General features: G+C 40.4%; 1 protein-coding gene across 11 annotated transcripts; it reads right to left on the reverse strand.

Moving 5' to 3' along the window:
• Positions 1-1,622: 1,622 nt before the first annotated feature.
• nlrx1.L (NLR family member X1 L homeolog) lies at positions 1,623-19,038 on the reverse strand. Of its 11 annotated transcripts, none has more exons than XM_041569242.1 (11): positions 18,883-19,038; positions 18,479-18,551; positions 18,077-18,144; positions 15,364-15,462; positions 15,231-15,279; positions 15,065-15,150; positions 11,142-11,758; positions 8,192-9,585; positions 5,254-5,340; positions 3,963-4,214; positions 1,623-2,634 (listed from the first exon to the last, which is right to left on the reverse strand). In XM_041569242.1, exons 4-11 carry the CDS (start codon positions 15,431-15,433, stop codon positions 2,328-2,330), a joined length of 2,862 nt encoding a protein of 953 aa, XP_041425176.1. In that variant the 5' UTR covers positions 15,434-15,462; positions 18,077-18,144; positions 18,479-18,551; positions 18,883-19,038; the 3' UTR covers positions 1,623-2,327. The 11 variants fall into 11 exon arrangements, with proteins under 11 accessions (XP_041425176.1, XP_041425175.1, XP_018081281.1 ...); XM_041569241.1 differs by having other exon boundaries at positions 18,077-18,165; XM_018225792.2 differs by having other exon boundaries at positions 18,077-18,216.
• Positions 19,039-25,857: the final 6,819 nt, after the last annotated feature.

Consider the following 25,857-nt stretch of genomic DNA (forward strand, 5'->3'; position numbering starts at 1 on the left):
ACTCAGAAAAAGTCATAAAATCTTGGTGATTTAAGGATTTGTTCACCTTTTTTTTCATTTCCACTGTATTTTTAAAAGTACACCAGAAATAAGAATTTTTATTTTCTTTTTGACTGGTAATATTTTTGAAGTTTAAAGTTGCACTTTTCACCTTTACTCATTTCGCTTCTGCTCTGTGAGGAGGGTCACCGACTGTGTAACTGTTCTAAATTGATACATTAAGTTGATACATTTGTTATTTTTGTCCCTTCTGAGCGGAATACCTGAGTTTCATTAAAGGCAGCTATTAGAATTGATACAATAGTTGCCAATATTCCACAGATGTTGCTGAGAAATGTATCAACTAGCAAATGGCAACAGTTCATTCTGCACCTGGATTAAGCAGATGCCGGACGAAAGGAACCTGGAAGTCGAGTCCTGCATCGGGTCGGGTACCCGCGGAATACCCACAAAGTGGTTGGGTTTTGGCCATGCGGGCAGTCCGCAGGTAACGCGGCTGGGTACCCCATAAAGTTGCGAGGTTGATTTTTTTTATTTTTTCATTTACACGGTTTACACTGCAAATAATTCACTCTACCATGTAATTCAACAAATGTATTCTCTTTTTAGTTTGTAATATTGGTGTGTAGGCAGCCATCTCTGGTCATTTTGCCTGGTCATGTGCTTTCAGAAAGAGCCAGTGCTGCACTATTGGACTGCTTTCAGGCTTTTGTTTCCCCTACTCAATGTTCCTTTAATGGCCTATCAGTTAGCAGGTTATTACATATACTGTATGCCTCTGATTCATACAATATGAAGCATGGGCTTTTTGAATGTGTATGCAATTTCACTTTCTGAGACTGCTACAGAGAAAGCCTAATGTGGATAATATCTTCTGACGATGAGTGCATTATTATGGCTTGGTCTGTACTGTAACCAGCCTAAGTTACGATCTAGGCCAGTGAATAAGGAACTTGCATGACACTCTATCTTAGGTTTTCCTCGCTAATGCTAGCAACACTAAATATGCATGTGCAGAAGCCGTTTGTCATTTTGATTGAGGAAATGAAAGAGAAATGTGGTTTGTGTGTTCCCTATACTATAAATAGCCTGAGTGTGCACATATATCCTGGAGAAGTGGCAACAGATTTGCAGATAGGCCTAAGTGCTGTGCTATAACTAAATGCTAGTTTGCACCCTATACATCCTTTACTAAGTTTATACCCAGCATTGTTATAACTAGGGATGCACCAAATCCCCTATTTTGGATTTGGCTGAACCCCCAAATCCTTCGTGAAAGATATGGCCGAATACCAAACCAAATCCTAATTTGCATATGCCAATTAGGAGTGGGAAGGGCAAAACATTTTTTACTTCCTTGTTTTGTGACAAAAAGTCACGCGTTTTCCCTCCCCACCCATAATTTGCATATGCAAATTAGGATTTGAATTTGGTTCGCCAGGCAGAAGGATTCGGCTGAATCCGAATCCTGCTGAAAAAGGCCGAATCCTGAACCGAATCCTGGATTCAGTGCATCCCTAGTTATAAACTGATATACAAGGGAGCACACTAATTTTAGCATTTGATTATTAAATGATATGGCAGGTAAACAAAAAAAAAAAAATGGAAACATACTTTAGAAGTAGGGATTACTTTTACTTTATTTTACATTGTACAGTAAAACATATAGGCATGGCTTATTCTGTGCACAGAGCCAGTGGTGTAACTTTGAGAGTCCAGACCCCCCCTCCAAAATATTCCATGCAGGAATACTCATTCCTGCATGGGCTCTTGGCGCACCCAAAATCATTAGCACAGTTCATAAAATGTAAGGCTGCCATATTTCTATCTCTGCTGAGGTAAAAGTAATATCCCCCAGTGGCTATGAAAACACTCCAAAGTCTGCCAGCTAAAGCATGTAGCCCTGTACAACATAATTGTAAAACAAAGAGTAAAACAAAGGTCACCTATTGCATTGCTGAAAGGTGCTATGGATTGACACGTTTATAGTGCGATAATATGCCAATTATTACTCCAGTTATCAGGAGGCAGTGACACTTTATATAATTACCATAAAAACATACCCATTTCCAGTTCTACTCTTGTTTTCTCTTTATGCTTAAGTTGCTAAGAGGTTATCTAAATTCAAGCTTCAATAGAAAGTTCCAGGGACATTCTGGAACGATGTGTGCATCTGCATATTTACATGTAAGTGTGTATAAGTGCATTTTCAGGTGGTTTTGGATAAATATTGCATTTTATAAGTAAGTGTGTGTAAGGCAGTTAGCAACTACATGTACAAATGCCCTGGACAGGGAGTATGACGCATATGCACATTCAAACTTGGCTCAGAGCTGCCCTTGCTGGATACGGCTCAGCATGCGTTTGACCTCAGTTTCCACACGAAAAAGGCGTGCCTTTCGCAACAGGTTCCCAGTGAGTGCGCGACTACTCTGTAGATCCCTGAGAAGCAGCGTGAGGTGGCTACTGATCCGTTCGTGGTCCCAGCCACCAGCATTAGCCCGAAGCTCCCGTAAGATCAGAGACCAATGACGGGAGGCATCAGCTCCCTCGGTCAGAGACACCAGAATTCGGACCCCACCCAGGGACTGAAGAGAACGGAGACCACTATCAGATAGCTCATTAAAGTACAGACTGTAGAGAAAGAAAAAAAAGCATATGTTAAAGGCACATTGAATGTATATCAGCATAAACGATTCTCTTTTTCAATAAATAGGCTTACTTCTAAGGGCAATGACACACAGTGCCATTTGTCACAGCTACAAAACTCCAGAAAATATCCTGCCCTAGACAATACAAGAATTGTCTATGCTAAAACACTCAGTATTAGTAGCTCTGTAGATATGGAAATGTGACTAGCAGCTAAGTAGGGGAAGGTTTGAGTGATGCATTTAGGTAGGGATCCGGTGGGCCCTTGCACTAGGACTAAAAGCAACTACACCTTTAAAGCAGTTACATTTCACTGTTTTCTATTGTGGAAAACCGAACCTGGTTAGGACGAGAAGGACTGAAAGGAGCGAAAAAGCCCTTTGCAAGCAATTACATGCAAAGTGAAGCCTTCTGAAATCAGAAGGTATTTACTTGTCTCATGCCATAGATAACAAAAATGAGTTTTAATTCTCCAATAAGGCATCATGGCGGGAGACATGAAAATCACTCCTTTATGTTCCTTTGGCCAACTATGCATCCAAAACCGCTGGTTTATAGCACAGATACAGCCTAATGGTTCAGAGCCTTATATCCAAACTTGCAGAAAGCCTGTTTCGATCTTGTTAGATCTCATCAGTGCAACATATTGGAACATGGCTTCTGAGGGAGTAGGACTTGGAGAATTGTGAAATGGAAAACCTAATTTTTGGTATCTAGGCAGTGCTGTGTGTATGGCACGAGACAAGTAAATACCTTCTGATTTCAGAAGGCTTCACTTTACTTTTAGAACTTGTAATGGCAAAAATGTCACTTGTTAAAGGGGTAGTTCTCCTTCAATTTAACTTTGAATATGTTAAAGAATGACCAATTCTAAGCAACTTTTCAATTTGTCTTCATTATTTATGTTTTATAGTTTTTGAATTATCTGCTTTTATCTTTTGACTCTTTCCATCTTTCAAATGGGGTTCACTGACCCTATCTAAACAAACAATTGCTCAAGGCTACACATTTATTGTTATTGCTACTTTTTATTACTCATCTTTCTATTCAGGTCCGTTTCCTATTCATATTCCAGTCTCTTATTTAAATCATGGCATGGTTGCTAGGGTAATTTGGACCCTAGCAACCAGATTTCTGAAAGTTGCAAACTGGGGAGCTCTTGAATAAAAAGCTAAATAACTAAAAAAAACACAAATAATAAAAAATGGACAAATACTATTGTGATATTTTGGACATTTTTGTTAGGCATTTGTCTTTGGCATTATAAGCAGGTAACTCTTCTATGATAAACCTACTAAATAGATGAAACTTACTGCACTCTGTCCAGAGTTGGGTGACGAGCTGCTTCCTCCCCTAGTCTCAGTGCTGCTTGGTCATGGATGCCATTATATGCCAGGTTCAGTTCTTGCAGACGTGTGCTTTTCCCCAATTGGGAGGCCAGTATCTCTGCTCCTTCATCTCCCAAATCAGTGTGCAAAAGGGACAGGTGTGTCAGAGAACTATTGCCAGCCACCGCTTCAGCCATCAAGCGACCTCCTTCTGATGTTAGTGGGTTATTGCAGAGTCTGAGGGCAGATATCACGAATCAGAATCTCACATACAGTTTATCTAACATGTCAGATAAATACCATTGTCTATTGCAGAAGGAATTTTCACTCTATTAATGGGAATCAAGTTCTCTAAATCAGCAATTTACATATTGCTGTCTGCTGTAAAGCATCAAATGCATGATCAATATTTAACTTTACACACATAACTTCAGAGAGGTTTATCCTTACATAATGTTATTATTATTTATATGCTGATCTGCAATACACTTTTCAGGCAGTGTTTCTTTGGCTATTAGAGTTTACAATCTACATTTCAGTGCTCACCAAGACTCATTTATAAACACTGTGTAAATTTGCACCTGGGTAGTAACTAGTGGGTCGACCCACAGCAGTTCTAACTGACAAGAGTATGATTCCCCTGGATTACAGATGTCAGTCTGTACTGCCAAAGTTTCCAAAAAATGAGTATGGTTAGCAATAACCAACCTTCCACATGCCACCATATTGTATAGTGCCCACGATAGATTGCCTAGTTTGGATTTTTAATCAATCAGGGTCAAAGTAGAATACAAATAACATTTTTTCAAAAAAACAAGAATAAAGTGCAAATATACTGTTTCTTAGTTACAAAAGCACTTAAACTGATGTTTTTTTATGGAAAAGATGTGATTATAAAATTTAGTTAAATATAAAATTCTTGGTAGTGGTAGGTTGACAAAGCCTGAATGCCAGGAAAAACATGCACTTAAATCCTGCAGAGGGAAGTGATAATGTAAACAGAGGCAAGAACTTTACTGCCAACATTGTCTCGGCCTACTCGAGAAGCTGATTTAAAGTAACTTATACTACTGCTTCTTTCTAGGATGTGCCCTACAAGTAAAAAATCATTAAAATTGAAATAATTTGAGATAAACATGGCATTTCTTCTCAGGGGCACTGGGAACTTAGGTCATGGTGCGAGTCCTCCACATAGTTAAAAAGCGAAGTGCTTTTCTTATACACATTTGCTTATCCAATCACATCCCCAATTATATAAAACATCTAATTTGCTTACCTTAGATTGGTCACTGAACAGTCTGGATGTAACAGAATATCTTTTATCTCTTTGCAAGAGTCAGGACCAAGTGAGTTCATCTGTAAACTGACAAACAGGTATAAATTCATACCCAAATTAATCCAAATGTTATTGCCCCCTTCCCTTAAGACACATACTGATCTTAAATACTTTATACTGTATTTACAAACTCTTCCATGTACAACCTATTTTACATTCAATAGTATATCATGTATAAATAAAAAGCTATACTGTATGTTCACAAAAAAAATTCCCTCAACCTCACATAATTCCTGTACCCTTTACAAAGCAAGCGTTTTTCTGCTAGCCTGCAATTGAAAGCTGGAAAGAACTAGAATAGAAAGGTGAATAATTTTAAAACTATATATAAAAAAAAATTAATGGCAAAGTTGCAAGGAATAGGACATTCTATAACATACTAAAAGCTAACTTAAAGGTGAACCACCCCTTTAAAATCAGTCCTAGCACAGAATAACCAGGCAAATATATTAACATAGTTAGGACTAAAGGACTTTAATACACTGTGGTTAATGTATTCAGCCCATTTTAGTACAAGACATACAAACATGCCTACTGGATATTTAGTAGAAATGGTAAGTTTAAAATAACTCTTGCTCTTTTGGTTCCATTGCACTTGCAGTGGACCTAACGTTCACGTTATGTTTTTAGAATTATTCATTAAAGAGTCATTTTCCAGTAGTCGAAAATACTCTGTAAGGAGCATCTGACTGCAGGAAGTACATATTTATATTTGCTAATATCCTGAAATGAAAGAGAGCTTTAAAATAGAAAGCCTGGTATTAGCAGACCAAAACTGCCATATCCCTGAAACCAATACAAATAGAAAATGAATGTAAGTTGCAGACTCCCTTTAATATTTCACTGTATTAGAAAAAGAACATTCCATCTTGGCATATTTGCAATTATGTATATGAGCAGAAGCCTCCATAATATTTGCATTAATTGAGGTGTTATTCATAGGTCATTCGTCAGATTGTATTGTTTAACTGAAGTCAGAGGAAAACAATATATTTGCTCCCATTCATATGCAAACCTGCAGAGAAGGAAACACACACAAGTACCCCCCCACAAACACACACACTCACTATCAAACCATTTATCATAACAGTGAAAATAAACAGAATCAATTTCTAATTATGAACGGTTTCTCTTTAAGAACGCTTAGCAGTTCTGTTGACTAACCAGATTAGATATGGCTCTGCAAATATTGTAGCTACAATTAAACTGTTTAAATATTAACAACCAAAAGCCACACCTCCACAAGAACAGACTTGCTTGCTTTGAGCGTTTGCCCGGTTTTGGTGACACCCTGCTTATTCAATAGCTCAGTTGCCTGAGAAAGAGAGAATGCAGAGTGGTTTTCTTAATGCTATCACACCTCACTCTCCTGTGTGTTGATAATGGGTTGTATACTCACATTAATACAGAGCATAAAAAGAGGGGAGCCAATGCACTTTATTTACCCAGCGATGTAGGGGAGTGCTTAAGGTACAATATATTTTGCTTTTGATGATAGGAATAAAAAAATTACAGAGGAATGGCCTTTGCCTTATTTTTGAATTAATAATTCTAAAAACATTGCATGAACATTAGGTCCACTGCAAGTATATAGTTTCCCTTTAAAGGAGAAGGAAAGGCAATTTTTATTACCTATCTTAAACTGTTGCCTGATCGCACCCCTCCTGAACCGCTATGATGTCACGAGCCAATTCGCTTTCACACTTTTCAAAGTTTTTCCCCATTACGGAGTTTGCAGCCATGTTGGCCATATACGCGTCACATCCTTTGTCTCCTCGTTGAAAGTGCGCATGCGCAAAATTGATTTCTTCCCCATGACCTCTCGCGTCATGCATGCAATGTCACCCACACAATCTAAGGCATATTGTTTTCAGTGCTGCAAGATATGCTCAGGCAAGATATAGCAACCCATATGAGGGAAGTAAGGGGATGATGTGCGCACGTGCAGGGCTTGCAGAATTTCTTCTGCACATGTGCGAGGCCTCATAGCGCCTGTTTTGTTAACGAGAGGGATGTCTTCTGTATTCCCTGCACCTAGCAAAATGTTTTACATCGATCTCTGAATACAGCTAAAGGGGAAGACATACAGTGCCACGATTATTGTAAGTAGTTCTCCTCTTTGTGGCCAATATATAGAACTTTATTTGTTTTTTACCTTTCCTTCTCCTTTAACCACCAATGTTGTCTTGTTTGTTTTTAATCAGATGACTATTAATTGCTACTTACTAATAGCGGCTTCATGCAAAAGAAGCCAATGAACCTGTTTAGGCACAAATACGGTACAGTATGAGAGCACAGCTAATTTTCAGGACAATTTCCAGCTCAGTAGGCGGGTAACATAATGGTCATTCATTTCAATTAGTATTACCAGAACCAGCAAGTTCCAGGTAAGATTAAACTAGGCTGCTGCCCAGGGTAGTGCAATTTTGTGCCAATACCAGCTCTGTGAGTCTGCATGTTCTCTGATCCTAAAGGATCACTCAACTGAGACAGTCATATATTATTGTCTGTGAGAACAATTAGAAAGCCAAATGTCTGGCTTCAAAGATATGTTGTTAAAACAAAAAAAAATTATCCTATTGTGAAAGACACAGGTAAAAGTTGCAAGTTATTTAGGCCCAAATTATTATTGGATGAAATCTGACTGCATTTGCTTTACTAGCATTAGCAATCTCCCCTTGGGTTATACAGTCTACATCCTGGATTCTATGTAATTTCAGAGTTGTTACCTTCCCATTATCAAGTGTGGTAGGAGGCTTAAAACTAGCTAAAAAGCGAGTTGGCACTTTTTCAGTTTTTCACTGATCTCTCACAGTGTAAAGCAGGTTACAACTGTGACCACTAGAGGGAACATATGCCTCAACTGCTGTATTCTTACTTAATGCTCTGACATCTTCGTAGTACCGGAGACAGAACACGTATTGCATCAGGATCCAGATCACAGGAACTGAAGTTGGCCTCTACCACTGGTTTCCCAGATCCACTCATTACAGATGAAACCACCGTGCACTTGAGGGGTGTCATTCTTACTGTAGAAAGGTCTAGATCTCGCAGTGAGGAAACAAGTCCTGCAGTAAATGCTTCATTTTGGAACTCATACAAGAAGAACAGAAAGTCCATGAGCTCAGAAGATGGTAACCGGCGGAGACTACAGCGCAGCAAGTGCTTCTTTAGTGCCCGTGTAATTTCAAATGCTGACGTATTCATGATGGAGCAACCAAGCTGATCCAACATAGCTCGATTCTGACGGGACAACAGTCCAGCCATAAATATGGGAAACAATTCAAATGCTTCTTGCTTGCCAAACACATCTTCATCTGTATTTTGAGAGGGTCCCTCTACACCTAATATGCTAGAGTTGATTTGGTCTAGAACATCATCATTAAAAGCATCTTCCTCTCGAAACATTTCGCTAGTCATGGTTTGGGCAATGTTTTCTCGGCTCTGCCCACTCACCTTGCCATACAGCCTAGGAACTACACGCAGCAGATTAAAAAGTGCAAATATACGAAGGGGAAGGAATTTTGACAACACATTAACAACAGCAACCACATCTTCACCAGCTTTGCTAATGACCTCAGAGACTTCCCTCCCTACACGCTGAAGGGTGGTCTTGTTCTCTCCAAGCACTACATAAAGTGCAGCAAGATACTCCTGCATGGCAGGGATGGTGAACACAAAAGTCGTCTCATGACCTGGTTTGATACTAGGAGTAAGGAAGAAATGGAATGTATCTGTACGGAAAACACTAAGGAGGTTGGTATCCTCTTCAGAATTTAATGCAACATTAAAGCAGCGGTTGAGGTCAGCCTCAGAGAAACGAGTCTGTCGAGCGCGGCAACCCTCATATGCTAACTTGCCTACAAAACGTGCCACATAGAGCATGAGAGAAATCTTGGAAGGGTGAGTTATATCCAAAACCTCTCCAGCAAAGTTGAGACGTAGAAAACTAGTGTAAATGCCAGTAAGAGTCCTAACAGGGCCACCAGGCTTTGTGTAATAAAGAAGGTGCAAAGTGGCACAGGTTAACCAGCAATATGATGGCAAGAAGCAGGCAGCAGATAGCTGGCTGTGATGTTCCAGGTTCCGATTTAACATCTCTAACAAGTTCTCAGTCTCCCGTACATCAGCATCTTTGTGGCCCAAGCGCAAATGGAAGTACATCTTCTGAAGCTCTGTGTCCGAAAAGCCACAGATCTCTGCATAGCGGCCCACGTATTTACCAGGGATCCGTCTAATTGCAGATGGACGAGTGGTAACCAACACACTTGCCTATGAAAGAAGAAGAAAAAAAGGTTATCAAACTGCAGTGAGGACAGTATCAAAATATATATATATATATATATATATATATATATATATATATATATATATATATTAATTTATACACACACACACTATTTCTATTTCACCCATATAGTTCTTGCCGTGGACTATGTGTACTTTGTGTACTGTGTTTTGCTATTGCAAAGTTAGAAAAAGGGCACAATTGAGCAAAACCACTACATCAGCTGTACATATTCATACATGAAGAAGGTGCTACTTTTATCAAGTAAACAACTTCAGTTTGTTTACATTTTCTTTCAGACTAAACCATTGTGGTGAGGTGACCTGTTCCTTACAATAATTTTGCATTACCCAGTATTCAAAATTAGAACTAACCTGTGTATGTATATACATAGGCAGAATTGAAAGGTCCCTTTTGTGACTATTCCTCTTTTGCTATATAGCTCCTCCCAACCACAACAACGTTTCTTGTCACGGCTAGTCTTGGAGAATTACATTCATTATAGTCATTAAACTCATTTTGCTCAGTGCAGACCAGATTGAGACAAATGTTATGCTTTTAATTCTAAAAAAATCTCAATGGTAAAACAGCAACACTGAAAAACATTTTTGCTGTATACACACTTCAGAGAACTGGTACTAATGACACAATCTCCAAGCTGGCATGGTTAATTACAACATTTAATGACTCACAACACAGACACTGGTAAAACAGGACAAACCAGAGGATACCAATTTATCTTTAACAAACATTTTCTTCACAAATTAAAGGGCAACTAACATGAGTAAATCAATGTGTCCTAATTGCATTTATAAATAATCCTTAATAATCTTTTACATTTTGGTCTTCTTGGGGCAGGTCATACATATTTAGCATCTAAGGTTTCATTTAACACTGTTGGTGTCCAATTGGCTTTGTTTAGACAAGAGGTAAAATAGAACAGCACGCAGCAGAGCTCATATTGAACGCAGAGGAATAAAATTGGAATTTTACAGATACAGGTTAGAACCCATTTTCTTTGGCGTTGTACTTGCTCACTAAATAACCCGTCTACCGTTGCATATTTTGCTTTTATAAGCAGTGCTGTCCAATGCAAACCTTCAGGATGGAGCAAAGCCCAAAGCCAGTCTTTCCAGGGGCTTCTGTCTCTCCTGTCAGCTCATTTAATCTAACAAGCAACACAACTGAGCAGAGACGCTCCAGGAGATGCTTCCTGCAACAGTACCATAACCCTCTGACAGCAGGCCAGCCAAATCAGCAGAGGGCCTACTGCTTTAAGCTTAGTTCCACTTTAATGACCACAACCAATCAATTTGTAAAAAGAGATCTGATTTTCCCCAGACCAGCCCAAATACACAAAAGGAGGCATCTTCTGGGCGACCTCAGGTCCATTGCATGCAAGTAAATGCAAAATAAATGGAGCAGATCTGTGTCTCACAGCCTGCAAAAATAAGCAAGCAGAGAGCAGCAGAGCCTACAGCACTGTGTGCCCGTAGCCTTAATATTTATCTTTCATTTCAACCCAGTCATTCTCTCTTACCTCTGGAAGAAGGTACCCCCTCAACAAATTTACAAGGATGGATGAGGGTGACAAGGGTTCATTAGGATCACTGCAGAGCTCTGTAGCTGCCATTCTGAAGTCCAAATCCATCCATTCCAGACTGTTTAAAATGAACAGAACCCCAGGCTGTTGGGATAGTGTTGGCAACAGGTCCCTCAGGTGGACATACTTCTTAGAGATAAGCCGTGAAAATGACACAGGTGCTTTTACCTCAGAAAGATCTTCGCAGGATAAAGGAATGATGAGATGAAACTCATGCCGACGTCCATGGCACCAATCTAACACCAGCTTTCGTATGAATGTGCTCTTCCCTGTGCCCACAGTACCATACAGAACCACATTGCGAACTGGCTGTCCAGAAGAGTTGGGCTGAAACAGCTGAGTAATGGACACATTTTGTGAGCACGTTGGGCTCTGCAACTGGCTCTGCAAGGTAAGGTCAGTGAGAGGGCGCAGAGTTTCTTCCAGGCAACTTTCCCTAATAACAGGATCCACATGGATGGAATCAAGGGAGAAAGATGGACCAAAGTGTTGCTCCTCACTCGGCAAGCGACTAAACCAGTCAGACAGGCGCAATCGGTGTTGCTGAATTGGATCTGAAAGGGAAACAGAGAAGACAGGATGACAAACTGATAAATCAATATACATTAGATCAGTGCCATTCAACGTTGTCAGCATGATTAGTTAAAGGGCTGGTTTATACTATCATCTACTACTGTCTAGTACTGTCTTAACAGAAGATCTTGTCAAAATGGCATACCACTTACAAAACAGATTTAGCAGTTTTGCCACCGTGGATCTTTGACCTAAAGCTATCTACAAACCATTGTCTTTGCATGATATTTATAATTTTGCCATAAAAGTATTTGCCTGATGCTTTTATATTAACTATTTGATCCCCCGTTCTCTACAAGGGGGCTGCCACGTTTGTGCAGCAGTAGTCCATAAGCATTAGTAACACTAACTGACAGGTTGAGAAGTGACAGTCAGGTTGGGAAAAAGTCAGGAGCGAAAAACGATCAACATGACATATAGGTAACTTTTGATGTACAATAATATTTTGAACAGTAGTAATTAAGTGTAAGTATCACTTTAAAGGGGCACAACATGATGCTTAAAGGGACACTTACACAGACTGATATTCATATAGTTATAGCTTCACAGTCTTACAGGCATCTCAATATGTTGCAACTGCACCTGTTAGAGCATGGCTCACAAGTTGCTCTTGTAACATTCTGCACCACCCATAACTGGATATTAGTGCTTTAGAATTCCCTATACAACAAGGGAGTGTCACACAGGGAATGCTGCATGCAGGAATTCCCACAAAGTGCCTTAGCTGACACGCTTTGTAGCCAAGCTCAATCTGAACACTGAAGGGTTCTTCTGCAGACTTTCACCGCGTTTTAGGGCAAGGTCACACGGGGCGTTTTTACATTGCATTTTTAAAAATAACATAAATATGCCAATGAAAACACACACGCATGATATGCGTTTTCAGCCCGTTTTATTTTCCCAAGTTGCGTTTCTGTTTTATCTCGTTCCCCACAATTGCAATCAGAAGGATTATAGTAAACTTTTGTGAAAAAAAACCAAGTGGAAAAGCAAATTAAATGCAAAATGTAGCCGGACTGATCATATTTAGACACAAGCAGAGATCATAAACAATACAATAAAACACTAAGAATTTTGGAACATTTTCATGAGCAAGATATAAATAACTGGTATGTCAATTCAACTTAACAGGCAACAGTTGCTACCTACTGTCAGTTTTTTCCTTCTGTTTTATGGTAATGCCATGCTTTGAGTGCCAGATATTAAGTAGCCCACAGACATGGCGCAGCAAACCCAAATTACATATTTAGGGTGTTATTTATTGAGTTGTGTTTTCCAAGAAAAGTTTTTAGTTTATTTTTTTGCTCAAAAATCTAAATTTTCATGTTATAAAAAAAAAACAACTAGAATTTTTCGAGATATATTATACCCCGACCCCAGAAATAGCTTGAATCTTAAAATACACCATTTAAAACCTGTCAAGATCATGTAGGAGTCAATGGCAGAGGTCCCTTGAACCATTTGAAGATGTTAATAGCCTGCATATGGTTTTTTTCGGAGGGTTTTGCCCAAAAATTCGATCAATTTGAGCTTTTTCCAGCCGAAAACCTGATTAGAGTTTTTGGGTTGTTAACAACCCGAAATTGCCGATTCGAGTTTTTTCCATTCTAGTTTTTTCTTAAATTTGAAACCATTCGGGTAGGGAGTTCATTCGAGGTATAAAAAAAAACAATAAAATTTGACCTGTGATAAATAACCCCCTTAGTGTATTGTATAAGTGAAAAGTAGTAAACAACCCCTCCAGAAGTCAGTATTAAAAACGACATATTTGCAAATGATAATGCACAGTAACATTTTATTTTTAAAATAAATGTCTTGAGTTGAAAAGTTGAGTTCTTCTAAGGATTTTTGCACACTCTTCCTTACAGATCACTAATTTCAATATCTTCTTGGGCCATCTTGCATGTTTAAAACTACCCACAGATTTTCAACTGTAAGGGCCATTCCAAAACCTTTAGCTAGCTTTTTTTCAAGTAGCTCATATGGCTTTTGCACTTAGGATTATTGTCTTGTTGTACGAGCCATCCCCTCTTCAGCTTCTTAGCTAACTTTGGCATCCAGAATTTGCTGATCTATAGAGGAATCCATTCTTCCAGCTACATGTACAATGTTTCCTGTACCAATGGCTGCCACACAACCCCAACACATCATAGAACACCCCCATGTTTAACAGTTGAGAATGTGTTTTTCCATCAAATGCTGCGCCTTTTTTTCTCCAAACAAACTGTTGGAGGTTGTGGCCAAAGGCTGAATCTTGACCAAATCCCAAACGGAATCCTGGATTTGGCACATCCCTAATTTTGACTTCAATCTACAGCACTAGCTTCCAAAAGGCCTCTGGCTTGTCTAGATGCTGTTTTGCATACCTCAGATGTTGATGTTTGTGATGAATTTGTAGCTAATGCTTAGTTTGTACAAGCAATGATGCACCATGGAACAATGGTGAAACACCACTCCTGTGTCCAAACCTTCCTGCAGGTCCTCTGCCGTTTCTTTCTAACCAACACGTTACTCTGTCGGCGTAATTATGGGCTGTGTTGCACCTCATATATATTATTTCATAGAAACTAGCTTCATTGTTGTGTCCTCCACTGTATCTTCCAAACACAAGCATTTCTCTAAAGTCCTGCAGATTTTGCCTTGACTTTCACAGTTCCCCTTAACTGCCATTTCATGATGACACTATGGACCGTGGAAATTGCCAGCTAGAAGCATTTTGCAATCTTTTTACAGCCTTCCCCTGCTTTGTAGGCATCAGTTGGCATTATTTTCAGATCCTCACTTGGTTGCTCAGAGAAGCTCATGGTTGCTGAATGACCTCCCAAAGTTTGAGGTGTCAGAGATTTTATTAAACTCTGCAACATGTGACAACTCCAAATGGGTATTAAGGCCAGGACCTTATCAGCGGACAAGTAGAAGGGTGTGCAAATCTTTGCACGTGCCACAATCACTAGTTTGTGTGTTTCTATGTTTTAAAGTTTGTAATTGCATTCTTCTGTAATTGAACACTATGACTGACCTATATAATAAAATCTGTGTGCAGACAAATATGCACATATTTTTTTCTCATTTACCTACCCATGTTATGAGATAAATGGAGATGTGACTAAATATTGATCCACAAAGCAAGGTTCAAACCCAAAAGGTCTGATAACCACGGGACTAAGCTCATACTTACATGTAGTTAAGTTCCATTGTTTACAATGACTATTTGTAGCCCAGATCTGGTTTCACTCTAACATATCTACATGTATTAGTAACAGAATATATTGTTCAAAAAAGCTCACCTACAGCAATGCTGCCTGAAGCCCTCCAGCCCTGAAGACAGCAGAATTGCTGGCCCCGGGAAAGCACAGACAAATGGGACCTATTCCTGAAAACAAAGGGGTGAAACATTATCTGTGAAAACTGCATCATATCTCACGCAAGCAATAGGAAACAGTAGCTCCTTACCTACTAATCACAGAGTGATAGGCACGTTTCTGGTGTAATCGAGATACCTCTAAAACAAAAACAAATGAACTGTTGAATACAGTAGACATTAATTTACAAAGCAAAGAAGTGACACATCCTCCAGTGTGCTCACCTTTCACAGAAAGTTTAATTTTCCACCTTCCCAGTGCCCCAAAAAGGGCCTCAGAGCTGCAACACTGCATGCCTTCAACAGAGGAAAATTGCTTTATATCTAAAGACCAAATATAAATGTTGATTAGAGAAGTCATACACAGGGCAGCGATCAGTACTCATGGGGCTCTGTAATACAAAGTTAACAGGGCCCCCCTCCTCCTGTAGGCCTCAATTAATATCCCACTAGAGCCCCCTGGATGGTGGACCCTGTCAACACAGAAATTAGGGCCCCAATGAAAAATAAAATTGTATGCATGACCATACCCCTTATCTGCCCTGGCCTCTCCCCAACTATGCCAAAAACATGCTTTCTCCACCTCTGCCATGGAGGTCCCTCCTTGACTGCAGTACCCCTGAACCCCAATAATGATGACCCTGGCCATAAAGGTTTTTGAGGGATGAAGTGTGATAATAACTGATGTACATTATTTTTTTTAAAAAAAAATGTATAAATGGCTTCTATATTGTTCCTTCTTTATAAGTGTCTAAATCAGTGCAATACAAGAGATTTTCACATGGTGCACACAATGGAGGTGATATATCTGCAAGCTCTTGATATCAAGCAACCTAAAAAAGTCATGTGTCTTGTATCCCCTTTCATTATACCTTAAACTAAAGTAGCCATTCACAAGATATAAAGCCACCGATGTGGACAAGCCAGTATTTTGCTAAAAGTTAAACTGATGGCCTTGTTTGAAAGGAGCACATTGATGGATTTGCATGGGTCTGCAGTATGATCAGATCAAAGCAGTCCAATTTGGCCCAGCATGTGGGTGATCAAATATCTTATCTCGATAACAAGTAAATGTTCTCCAGGAAGTGTTCCTTGAAGAGGTTGTGTAAATGTGTTCTCTATAAGCAAACCAACAACATTTGGTGAGGCCTGCCCAAACCAACTATTTAACATTATACTTCCTAAAGGTCCCAGTATAGGTGGGGCAGTTCTGAATCACGGGCCTCCAATAGGGTGGGGTTCCAGATGATTAAGGCCAGTCTTCATATAGTTAGGCTTGAAACAGGCAGCTCAGGGCACAGATTTGGCTTACATACTGTAAACAATATGCACATTTAGGAGAGGGGCTGCTTAAAGTGACATATACTAGGTTTTAAGAGAAAATAGTCCCTTTACCTATATAGACCCTAGCGTTGCTAGGGTTCGTGCAACTTTGTGCTTTTATATGGTCACAGAAGTCCTCAATATCATATTTAAAATACCAAAACATTTTATGGGTCTTGGAAACGAGACACAAGATTTTTTTGTTATAGAGAAGGTACTTCCCCCACAAAAGAGGAGGGAGCTGAACATTACATTTGAAATGTAGGGATGAATTACTAGATAGATAATGAAATAGATTAAATAAGTCACATACATGAGATCTAAACAGACAGCACAGTGGCTCAGCACTGCTCCCTTGCAGCCCAGGGGTCCTAAATTCCAGTTAAGACACTATCTGCAAGGAGTTTATATGTTCTCCCTGTGTCTGTGTTTCCTCCCACACTCCATACAGGTAAAGACCTTAGATTATAAACTCCACCGGAGCAGATGTGAATAATGTCTAATCTCTGTAAAGAGCAACGTAAATGTGTCAGTGCTATATAAATACCAGATAATAAATAGGGATCTTTAATGGATACTTTTCTACATGGTTCATGTTGTGAATATGTCTCGCTGGGGACAGATTTTTTTCACAGTTTAGACCAGTTTATGCATGTCGCGGACGTGATCTGAGATGTTTTGAATATCTGAGATTGTGGTTGTTTTAAATTATATGATGCTTGCTTTATGAAGGGAGTAGAGATATTTGAAATGTCTTTTCAATAAAGAGGAATCTTAAAGCAGGAAAATGCCGATTAAAGTATAATTATGTGGTTATGTAGTAACACATGCAAAGTGGTGCAACTTTCCACTCACTCAGACACTAAAGGTGGCCATACACGGGCCGATAAAAGCTGCCGACAGACCGTGTCGGCAGCTTATTGGCCCGTGTATGGGGGCCCCCGACGGGCTTCCCCGATCGAGATCTGGCCGAATGTCGGCCAGATCTCGATCGGATGGGATTAAAAATCCCGTCGGATCGCGGCCACATCTATTAGTTGATGCGGTCCCGCGATCCGACCGCCCGTTTGGCGAACGCTAGGATCCGATCGTTGGGCCCTAGGGCCCACGATCGGATCAGCCCGATATTGCCCACCTCAAGGTGGGCATATCGGAGGGAGATCTGCTCGTTTGGCGACATCGCCAAACGAGCGGATCTATCCGTGTATGGCCACCTTAAGAGAAGTATGCCCATTTGGATCTAGTAACTGTAACAGAACAAACTTTGTGCAGATTATTATATATTGCCGCTCCTGGTACTGGTACTACCCCTTTTAACGCAGAGAGTGCAATTATGCTCTCTGCGCTAGCATCCTGGCCCTCTCTGCCACCCTCGTGGACCCCATCCGGCACAAAAAGGTGAGCGGACGGGGGAGGGGGGATGGCAGCAACTGCAAGCTGCCTCAGCCAGCGGAGGGGCCAGGATCGCCCTTGGCTTAAACCACATGGTGACACTGTCAAGGTACAACTAAGCCATTCTGAAAACTTGTAGCAGAAACCATGGGTCACCTGCAAGTTTAGAAGGGGGCTAATGTCACAGGAGCAATGGATAAAGAACAGGCACCATTAACTTTACCTTTTGCTGACGGCAGCCCTGCAGGTGGACGTCCACTGGCAGCTTCACTGTGACTGGCTCCTTACAAACTGTTCGGACAAATTGCGTTACTGGACCATGGATGAAAAAGCTGGAATTACCTGGGACAGCAAGTGCGCTCTCTGCGCTAAAATGACACTCTGTTTAGTCATTGTCATCGAAGCACATTATGAATGTCACACCAGAATTACTATGAAAGGATAACTATGGAAGGATAAGTCAATAAACACAATGGAAAGAATCATATGAAGGGTCAAACTAGGACTGGTTAGAAGCAGAAAACGCTGGAGCTGAATGTTAGTCTGATGGGAGAGGGCTGCCAGTGAGCTGAAGCCAGAGATATGCAGAGAGAGAAAAGAAGTATTTATAGAAGTCTTGCCTCACATTGGGAGACTGCGGCAATGGGCAGATCTGTTTGTGGATGTGTCCTAGTCTCACCATCCTGTCCGGGTCTGATCTGCAGAGACACAACTGTCTGTCACACTCAGCACATTCCATTCACTCAAACGTCTGTCTCTTGGCAATGTGTCTGTGTATTAATAACTATCAGCATTTTTACATCAGTCTACTCGAAATCGGTCAGAACTCCTATTTCTCACAGAAGTGCGCGCGCACACCAAAGCAAATCCGCGTGTAACAATGAGACGTGGCCCGTGGTCAATATGCAAAAGCTTCTCACAAGTCAGATTTTGACTGCAGCCCTAACTCTAAGCAATGTGTCAGTGAGTGAAGGTTGCTGTGAAACAGGCTGAGAGTGGCGCAGGGCCGCAGGCGCACAGATTACTTACCAGCTGTTGAACGGAAGACCCATCCGCACTCCAGGACACTTCACAATTTTACTGCTGAGCTCAGAGTGCTTTAACTTCCTGACTGCTAAAGCTGAAGTACTCCAGTCTAGAGGAGGGGCCGGCGCATGCGCCGGTGGAAGGACACAAAAAGCGCAGCTGAGGAGGGAAGGGACCTGGCGAGGGTCAGACGAGGGCAGAGTCTCACAGAAAGAGACACTTGAACAGTACAGAAAACACAATTGGACATGGCAATAGTAAACCATAGGATATTGAGAAAATAAATACTGAGAAAATAAAGCGAGCTGCCTCCCTACTGCATAAAACAAATAAAACAAAATGTCAATAGAAATGGAATGTTTCTCTCTCTCTCTATGCACTGACAGTGGGCGTAGCATGTCTGTCCCGTGAGCTCAGTGCCGGGCAATGCCACCCGGCCCCACGCGCGTTTGTGCGCAAACAAGGACGCGCGTGCGCCATCGAGGACGCGAGTGCGCAAACGAATACATGCGAGCGCAAACGAGGAGCTTATACTTCTGGTACATCCCCTCCTAAGTCTTAGTAAACTATGGCCAGTCAGGGCTGCACGATGTTGGGACCAGGCCCGGACTGAGAATTAAAATAGGCCCTGACATTTCAGGTACACAGAGGTCCAATCAGCCCCCACCAGCCCACTAAATACTGACATTCTATGGCACCTTATAGCAGCCCCTCTGGCATTTGCCAGAACCCACAGATTGCCAGCCCGGGCCTGTTTGGGAGTTGGGATTATGGAAAGTCACCATTTTCATAATCTCTGCAACGTAAATTTGATTCTATTTTGATATGTGGCAATCAGAACACCCTACTCTGATGGAAGCCACTTCCTCCTCACTCTTTAGCCTTTAGATTCTGGTTGCATCGATTGCATACCTCCCCACTGTCCCTTTTTCGGAAGGACAGTCCCTCTTTTGACAGCTCAACCTGCAGCCCCTCATTTGTACTGGAAAGTCCCTATTTTCTCTGCACTGAACAGCCAGAAAAAGTAACAAAGTTTCTCACTTAATTGGCTTTTAGCAGAGAGCAAAGAACAGCTAACAGGTGCAAATAAGTTACTTTGTGACAATTTTGAGACACAAAAAAACAGTTTATATAAGGAGAAATATTTTCAAACTGTCATAACCTGTCAAATTAGGTAAAATGAACATGGTAATTAGGGGGTGTGGCTGCAGAAAGGGGCATGGTCAAAAAATCGCTGTTCTACGTGAGAAAATTTTTTTACTTCCAAAATGTTGGGAGGTATGCAATTGCATTATATCAAGTAGATCATATCAATACATATTTATTTCTTTCTGGTAGCTTTGAATATTATGGTGCTGGTACACTTAAATCCTTTTAAAAATGAAATTTTGTATGAATGAGCACTTAACTCTAGTCAGTGATTTTCATTTATTTTTGTAGGATCAGCTAAATAGATGCTAAGGAGAAATAAAGATTAAGAAAGGCTGAATGACGTGACTTATTTATATGTATTATCTTAGATTTCTGTCCTGGACTGAAGATGCCTGTGGGTCTGTGGGACTAGCAGCCAGTGGCGTAACTAGATATTACTGGGCCCCACAGCAAATTATTTTTCAGGCCCCCAAAATGTTTTGGGGTTGACTTGTTTCTCCAATATTTATTGAAATTTTATATGAATTAGGGCCTCATGGGGCCCCTATACCTCCTGGGCCCCCCTGCAGCCGCAGGGTCTCCGGGGCCCCCTGTTAGCAGCCGTCTTCTGTGGCCAGATTATGTGGCATGGTTAATAAGTCAGGCCGAGGGAGGCTTGCCTTAGATTGTTATTAAATATCATTCTATGAAGTATATCTGAGTAGCTGCTAGTGTACTTATTTATACTGCACTTTGTACTTGTTTTAATATTTATTGTTGTATTTTCTTTTCAAAATTCATGTGAACAAACAATCAGATATACAAAGGCCAGGCTATGTTGAATAAGACAATGAAAAAAAAACAGGTACTTGAAGACATTTTAAAAGGTGTACAACCACTGTTTAACTCCTGTTACCCACTTTCCATTTAAGGGTGAGCTGCAGTGGCAGGCCAAAGGGTCAGGAGTGAGAAGTGGCAGATGGAAGTGGATGGCAGCAGGCGGTGTGTGTGCAGTTCTGGGGTGCCAGACTACAGTATGTCCCTGGTGCCCCCCCCCCCAACACTTGCACCCGAAGCAAATGCCTCTTCTGCCTACCCCTTGTTCTAGCCATGGCCAGGTCGTGCACCTCGGCTGAGATTTATTTTGGCCAGCCTGCCCATTGAGCTCCATTGCCTTCATTGTATGGCATCATTATTTCATTATGGTCTCCCATGGCTTAGCTGAAACTTCCACAAAAAATACACAGTCCCTTGATGAAGGGAGGGTGTGTCCCCCAAAAAGTTGCTACTGTTGGTGATACAATAAAAGGGGTAAGCTCCCCAACTGCAGAAATTGAGTGTGTCCGGATCCTTAGATATTTTGCTGTTGCTAAGGGACCAAGCCAGGTCAACAGAGGGCCAGCACCACTAATGCAGTACGTGTGGATTGCAGGAGTGTGGTGGATCAATTACATTCATTTTGTTGCCCTCACAAGCCCCTGACATAAATACCAAAAGCTGTGGGTAACATGCAAGGACTGAAAGACTGGATACAAAATGTGTTTATACCCTGTGATCGCTGCAGACTACATGATAAAATTATGATGCTAGCCACTACTGGCAAAATCACACATTTTACACAAAATTGTAAAAAAAAAGTAGAGAAAAATTTGCTCGTACCTATTTACAATGGGAAAGGCTCAAATGGTTGAGAGACCTCTCAAAGGATTATCACATGTCAAATCCAGGCAATAAAAAGAAGGAACAACATCAAGGGAAAAAACATGGCTAGGATTAATTTCTAGACATAGGAATTCACACTGAGAATCTGAATTCACACTGCCCATGTGAAAATGTGCATGGTGCCTGGTACTTATTGAAAGCCAGCTCACAACTTTCAATGCTAAACTATGAAAATACAAACCAAAATAATGAACAAAAGCAAAATGTACATAAAACAACTTCCCTATGTGAGAAATACACTGCAAGTGTAAGACTCTTTTTAGACCATTGCAGAGAGCCAGGTCCCCATATATTTCCCTGTTTGCAAAATATTAAAAAGCTGCCCCATGACCTATAAAGAAACAGATTTGGAAGTGCTGTGCCAATAATGCAATGAAAATTAAAACTGCTCATTGTCTAAGATCTGCGTACGCATCTGTAAATATGGCATCACACTTTGCACTTTAGGGCAGAGAAACCATCATTAGAGTCTTGTCAGATGCTCAGGGCAGCTCCGGCCATGAGGCAAGGTGAGAATCTTGCCTCAGGCAGCACGTAGCGGCAGTTCAATTTGTGTCAGGAGGAAAAAAAAATCCTTCCTGACAAGTTGGACCCATCCTTGGATCACATTTATACTTAAAGCTAATTTCAGTAATAAGACAATAATCTCACACATACCTCTCACACATACCTCAGAAGCAATCACTTAATGAAAACTAATCTGAAGGTTTTGAAATAGCCCTCACAGTCCCTTGATGAAGGGAGGGCGTGTCCCCCAAAAAGTTGCTACTGTTGGTGATACAATAAAAGGGGTAAGCTCCCCAACTGCAGAAATTGAGTGTGTCCGGATCCTTGGATATTTTGCTGTTGCTAAGGGACCAAGCCAGGTCAACAGCCGCCTCTGGTAGCTTTAAGAGCCGTATTTCCATTTTTTTAAATGGAAATTTGGCTCTTCTAATACAGCGAGCACATTAGCGCTCACTGCACTCAGCCCGCTCCGACGGTACAAGTTAGAAGCGCGGAGAGGGATGGGGGGCGGCATCGGAGCTGTTGCCTCAGGCGGCAGCAGCTTCTGAAACGCGCCTGCAGATGCTCATGAGGCCTATGTATATATATAATGTTTAAAAGTCCTCCTCGGAGTGGGCTGACCCAGGGTTACTGCCTGATTGTTATCTGTGGGCCCCAAGTGTATTATTTTGCAGGTTAGAATCCCTGGATCCCTCAGAAGTAACAGTAATTGATATTAAGAGGGTACTACTGGAGAGGTAAAATACAGATGAATATATATATCGTGACTACTCTACCCACTATTGTAACATATAAGGATGCTATAAGTCACCAATGCGCTCCATGACCATATATAAGCACAAGGCTGAAGGCCATGGAACTCCGTGTTCAAATATCCTCATACTTTATAACAGGGGATACTTTATTTATTATAATACACCCATTTCAGTGAGTCATGTGACAGAAATGAAATCACTAAGCATTGATTATAACTGATAACATCAACAAGCACTGTTTATATAGTGAATAAAGTATCCCCTGTTGTAAAATATGAGGATATTATAAATTACTGAGCAGTTCCATGACTATATATAAGCACAAGGCCAAAGGCCTAATATTTTGCATCAGGGGGTACTTTATTATAATTCATGCAAAGTCAATACAGGGGATACAGGTGTGTATGGCACTGGCCTAGCCACTCGCCAGTAGTAAATCCAAAAGAAAAAATTGCCAATACCTGTGCTTGCTGTAAACGGGGTGCTCCCAAATTTATTCAAGGTGCTTAAAGACACTTTACAAACGATCGTTTGTAAAGTGTCTTTAAGCACCTTGAATAAATTTGGGAGCACCCCGTTTACAGCAAGCACAGGTATTGGCAATTTTTTCTTTTGGTTGTACTTTATTATAATACACAAGTTGTGGTGAGTCATGTGACAGAAATTAGATCACTAAGCTCCAATTATAACTAGGGATGCACCAAATCCACTATTTTGGATTTGGCCGAACCCCCGAATCCTTTGCGAAAGATTCGGCCGAATACCAAATCTGAATCCTAATTTGCATATGCAAATTAGGGGTGGGAAGGGGGAAACTTTTTTTACTTCTTTGTTTTGTGACAAAAAGTCACGGCTTTCCCTCCCTGCCCCTAATTTGCATATGCAAGTTAGGATTCGGATTCATACAATTTGTTGTTTACCTGTTAAGCACCTAACCCTTCAACAGCAAATTGACAAGCTGTGCCCATGCTATGCCCATGCAAAGAGGAAATACCTTTATTTAAGCTGTAGCTTAAAAGCCAATTTATTGTCCTTCTTGAGTTACTGTAAACAAGCAGATGCCATAAGATTGACTGCAACCTGCCAGCCCCTAGGTCTACACATAAGTGATACCAAATCAAGGCTTACTGCAGATTTCAAAAGAACCCTGGTATACCCTATTCAAGCAGAGATTGTTGAGCAGCAGATTATTAGACATGCATAACCAGGGACATTTCTGGGGCTCTGGCCTCCCTGATGTCACGATCGGCACCCAGAATCCAGAACCAATGCTAGGCTCCCTGGTCTCGGCTCTTGCTTCTGCCTTTAACAGCCACCTTTTACCTCAGAAGGAGCCCTCGGCTAATTAGATGCGCCAGGTCTTAATAAGAAAGGAGCCAAGCTAAGGGTTCTGGAGCAGAGGGGCACGATCGTTAAACAAAAGTCTTTGGGCAGAAGGTCACGGTACAAGGGGTCTTATGAAGCATATCGTTTTATTAAAATATTGTTCTTTATTAAAATAAAGAATACTTGTAAATGGCTCCATTTATACCTAACAAAGCAGTTTAGCAATACCAGATTCCATAAAAAATATACAATGTCCTACAATATTGTACATGAAACTGTTAAATGATGCTTCTTCTCTACAGTACGGAAAGAAGAAAACACTAGGCATTGTTTGCATGTGATTATGCAAATCTCACAGAATTTTATTTTAAGTGCATGATGCAGCAAGTATATTTTTATTTGCAAAATAATCTCTAGAGCATATACATGAAGTAATCTACAAGTTTTACATGCATGGCATTATGTGATCATGTCTGGTATAAATTAGTATTTAGATAAAGAAATAAATAGTAAAGGGCGCCTTGGAATGTGAGTATGATGATTGTCATGCTGGGTGATGGCTCATTCGTGCTCTGTACTTGCTGTAACTAGACTCCTATTCAGTAAGAAATCCATGAATTAACTGAATATCTATGTGCTCACCAAAAGTATTTTGAGGAACACCATAAAATCTGTTCTATAGGTACACTGATTCCACTCTGTAGGAGCGTGCTATATTATACAGATAGAGAAGATAGAGAGGACTTTTTATGTATGCATATTGGAGAAGCAGCCCACAATTGAGGTTTTTTTTGGGGGGGGTAAGAGTATGTGTTTCAGTTGCTTCAGTTGAATCAATGTCATCTGTAATTTTATAAGCAAAGAAAAATGCTTGTAATGTTACAATATTATATAATGTTATATGTAAACTAGAAGTTGCACTAACTAAGGTGAAGAACACCTTAAACCTTTTAGGAGCATTGTTTTATATATATATATATATATATATATATATATATATATATATATATATATATATATATATATATATATATATATAATAATTTGTAAATTACGTACTTTACACTCCAACGTTGGAAACACGAGTGATGATTGAATAAAACCATTTGAAAAACAGTTGGAGTGCTGGTCCAATTTGAACTTTGTATCTATATACAGATGCAGCCACTTTGGTTTGTCTGTTTGACACAGAATAACTAAACACAGATATCCCATTTATCTCATTTAACACAGAAAACTGTGTCACAACATCCCATCTAATTAAGGCATTCACCATTGTTCACAATGGTGCTTTGGTATGCTAATGGAAAGGTTAAATGCATTAAATGAGTTAAGATGACTTTAGATAACGCAGTTTCTTCAATTAACCATGAGTCATGACGCATTTATCTCACAAATCCAAGTGGCTTCATCTGTATATATATATATTTATATATATAAGAGAATTGTAGCGGCACGCACTCCGGTAAATTAAGATTTCGTTAAGATTCGAGGCCTTAACATGGACAGGTGATTAAATATATCACATGTGTTGTAG

The sequence above is a fragment of the Xenopus laevis genome, chromosome 7L, assembly GCF_017654675.1.
Source record: "Xenopus laevis strain J_2021 chromosome 7L, Xenopus_laevis_v10.1, whole genome shotgun sequence".
Lineage (NCBI taxonomy): Eukaryota > Metazoa > Chordata > Amphibia > Anura > Pipidae > Xenopus > Xenopus laevis.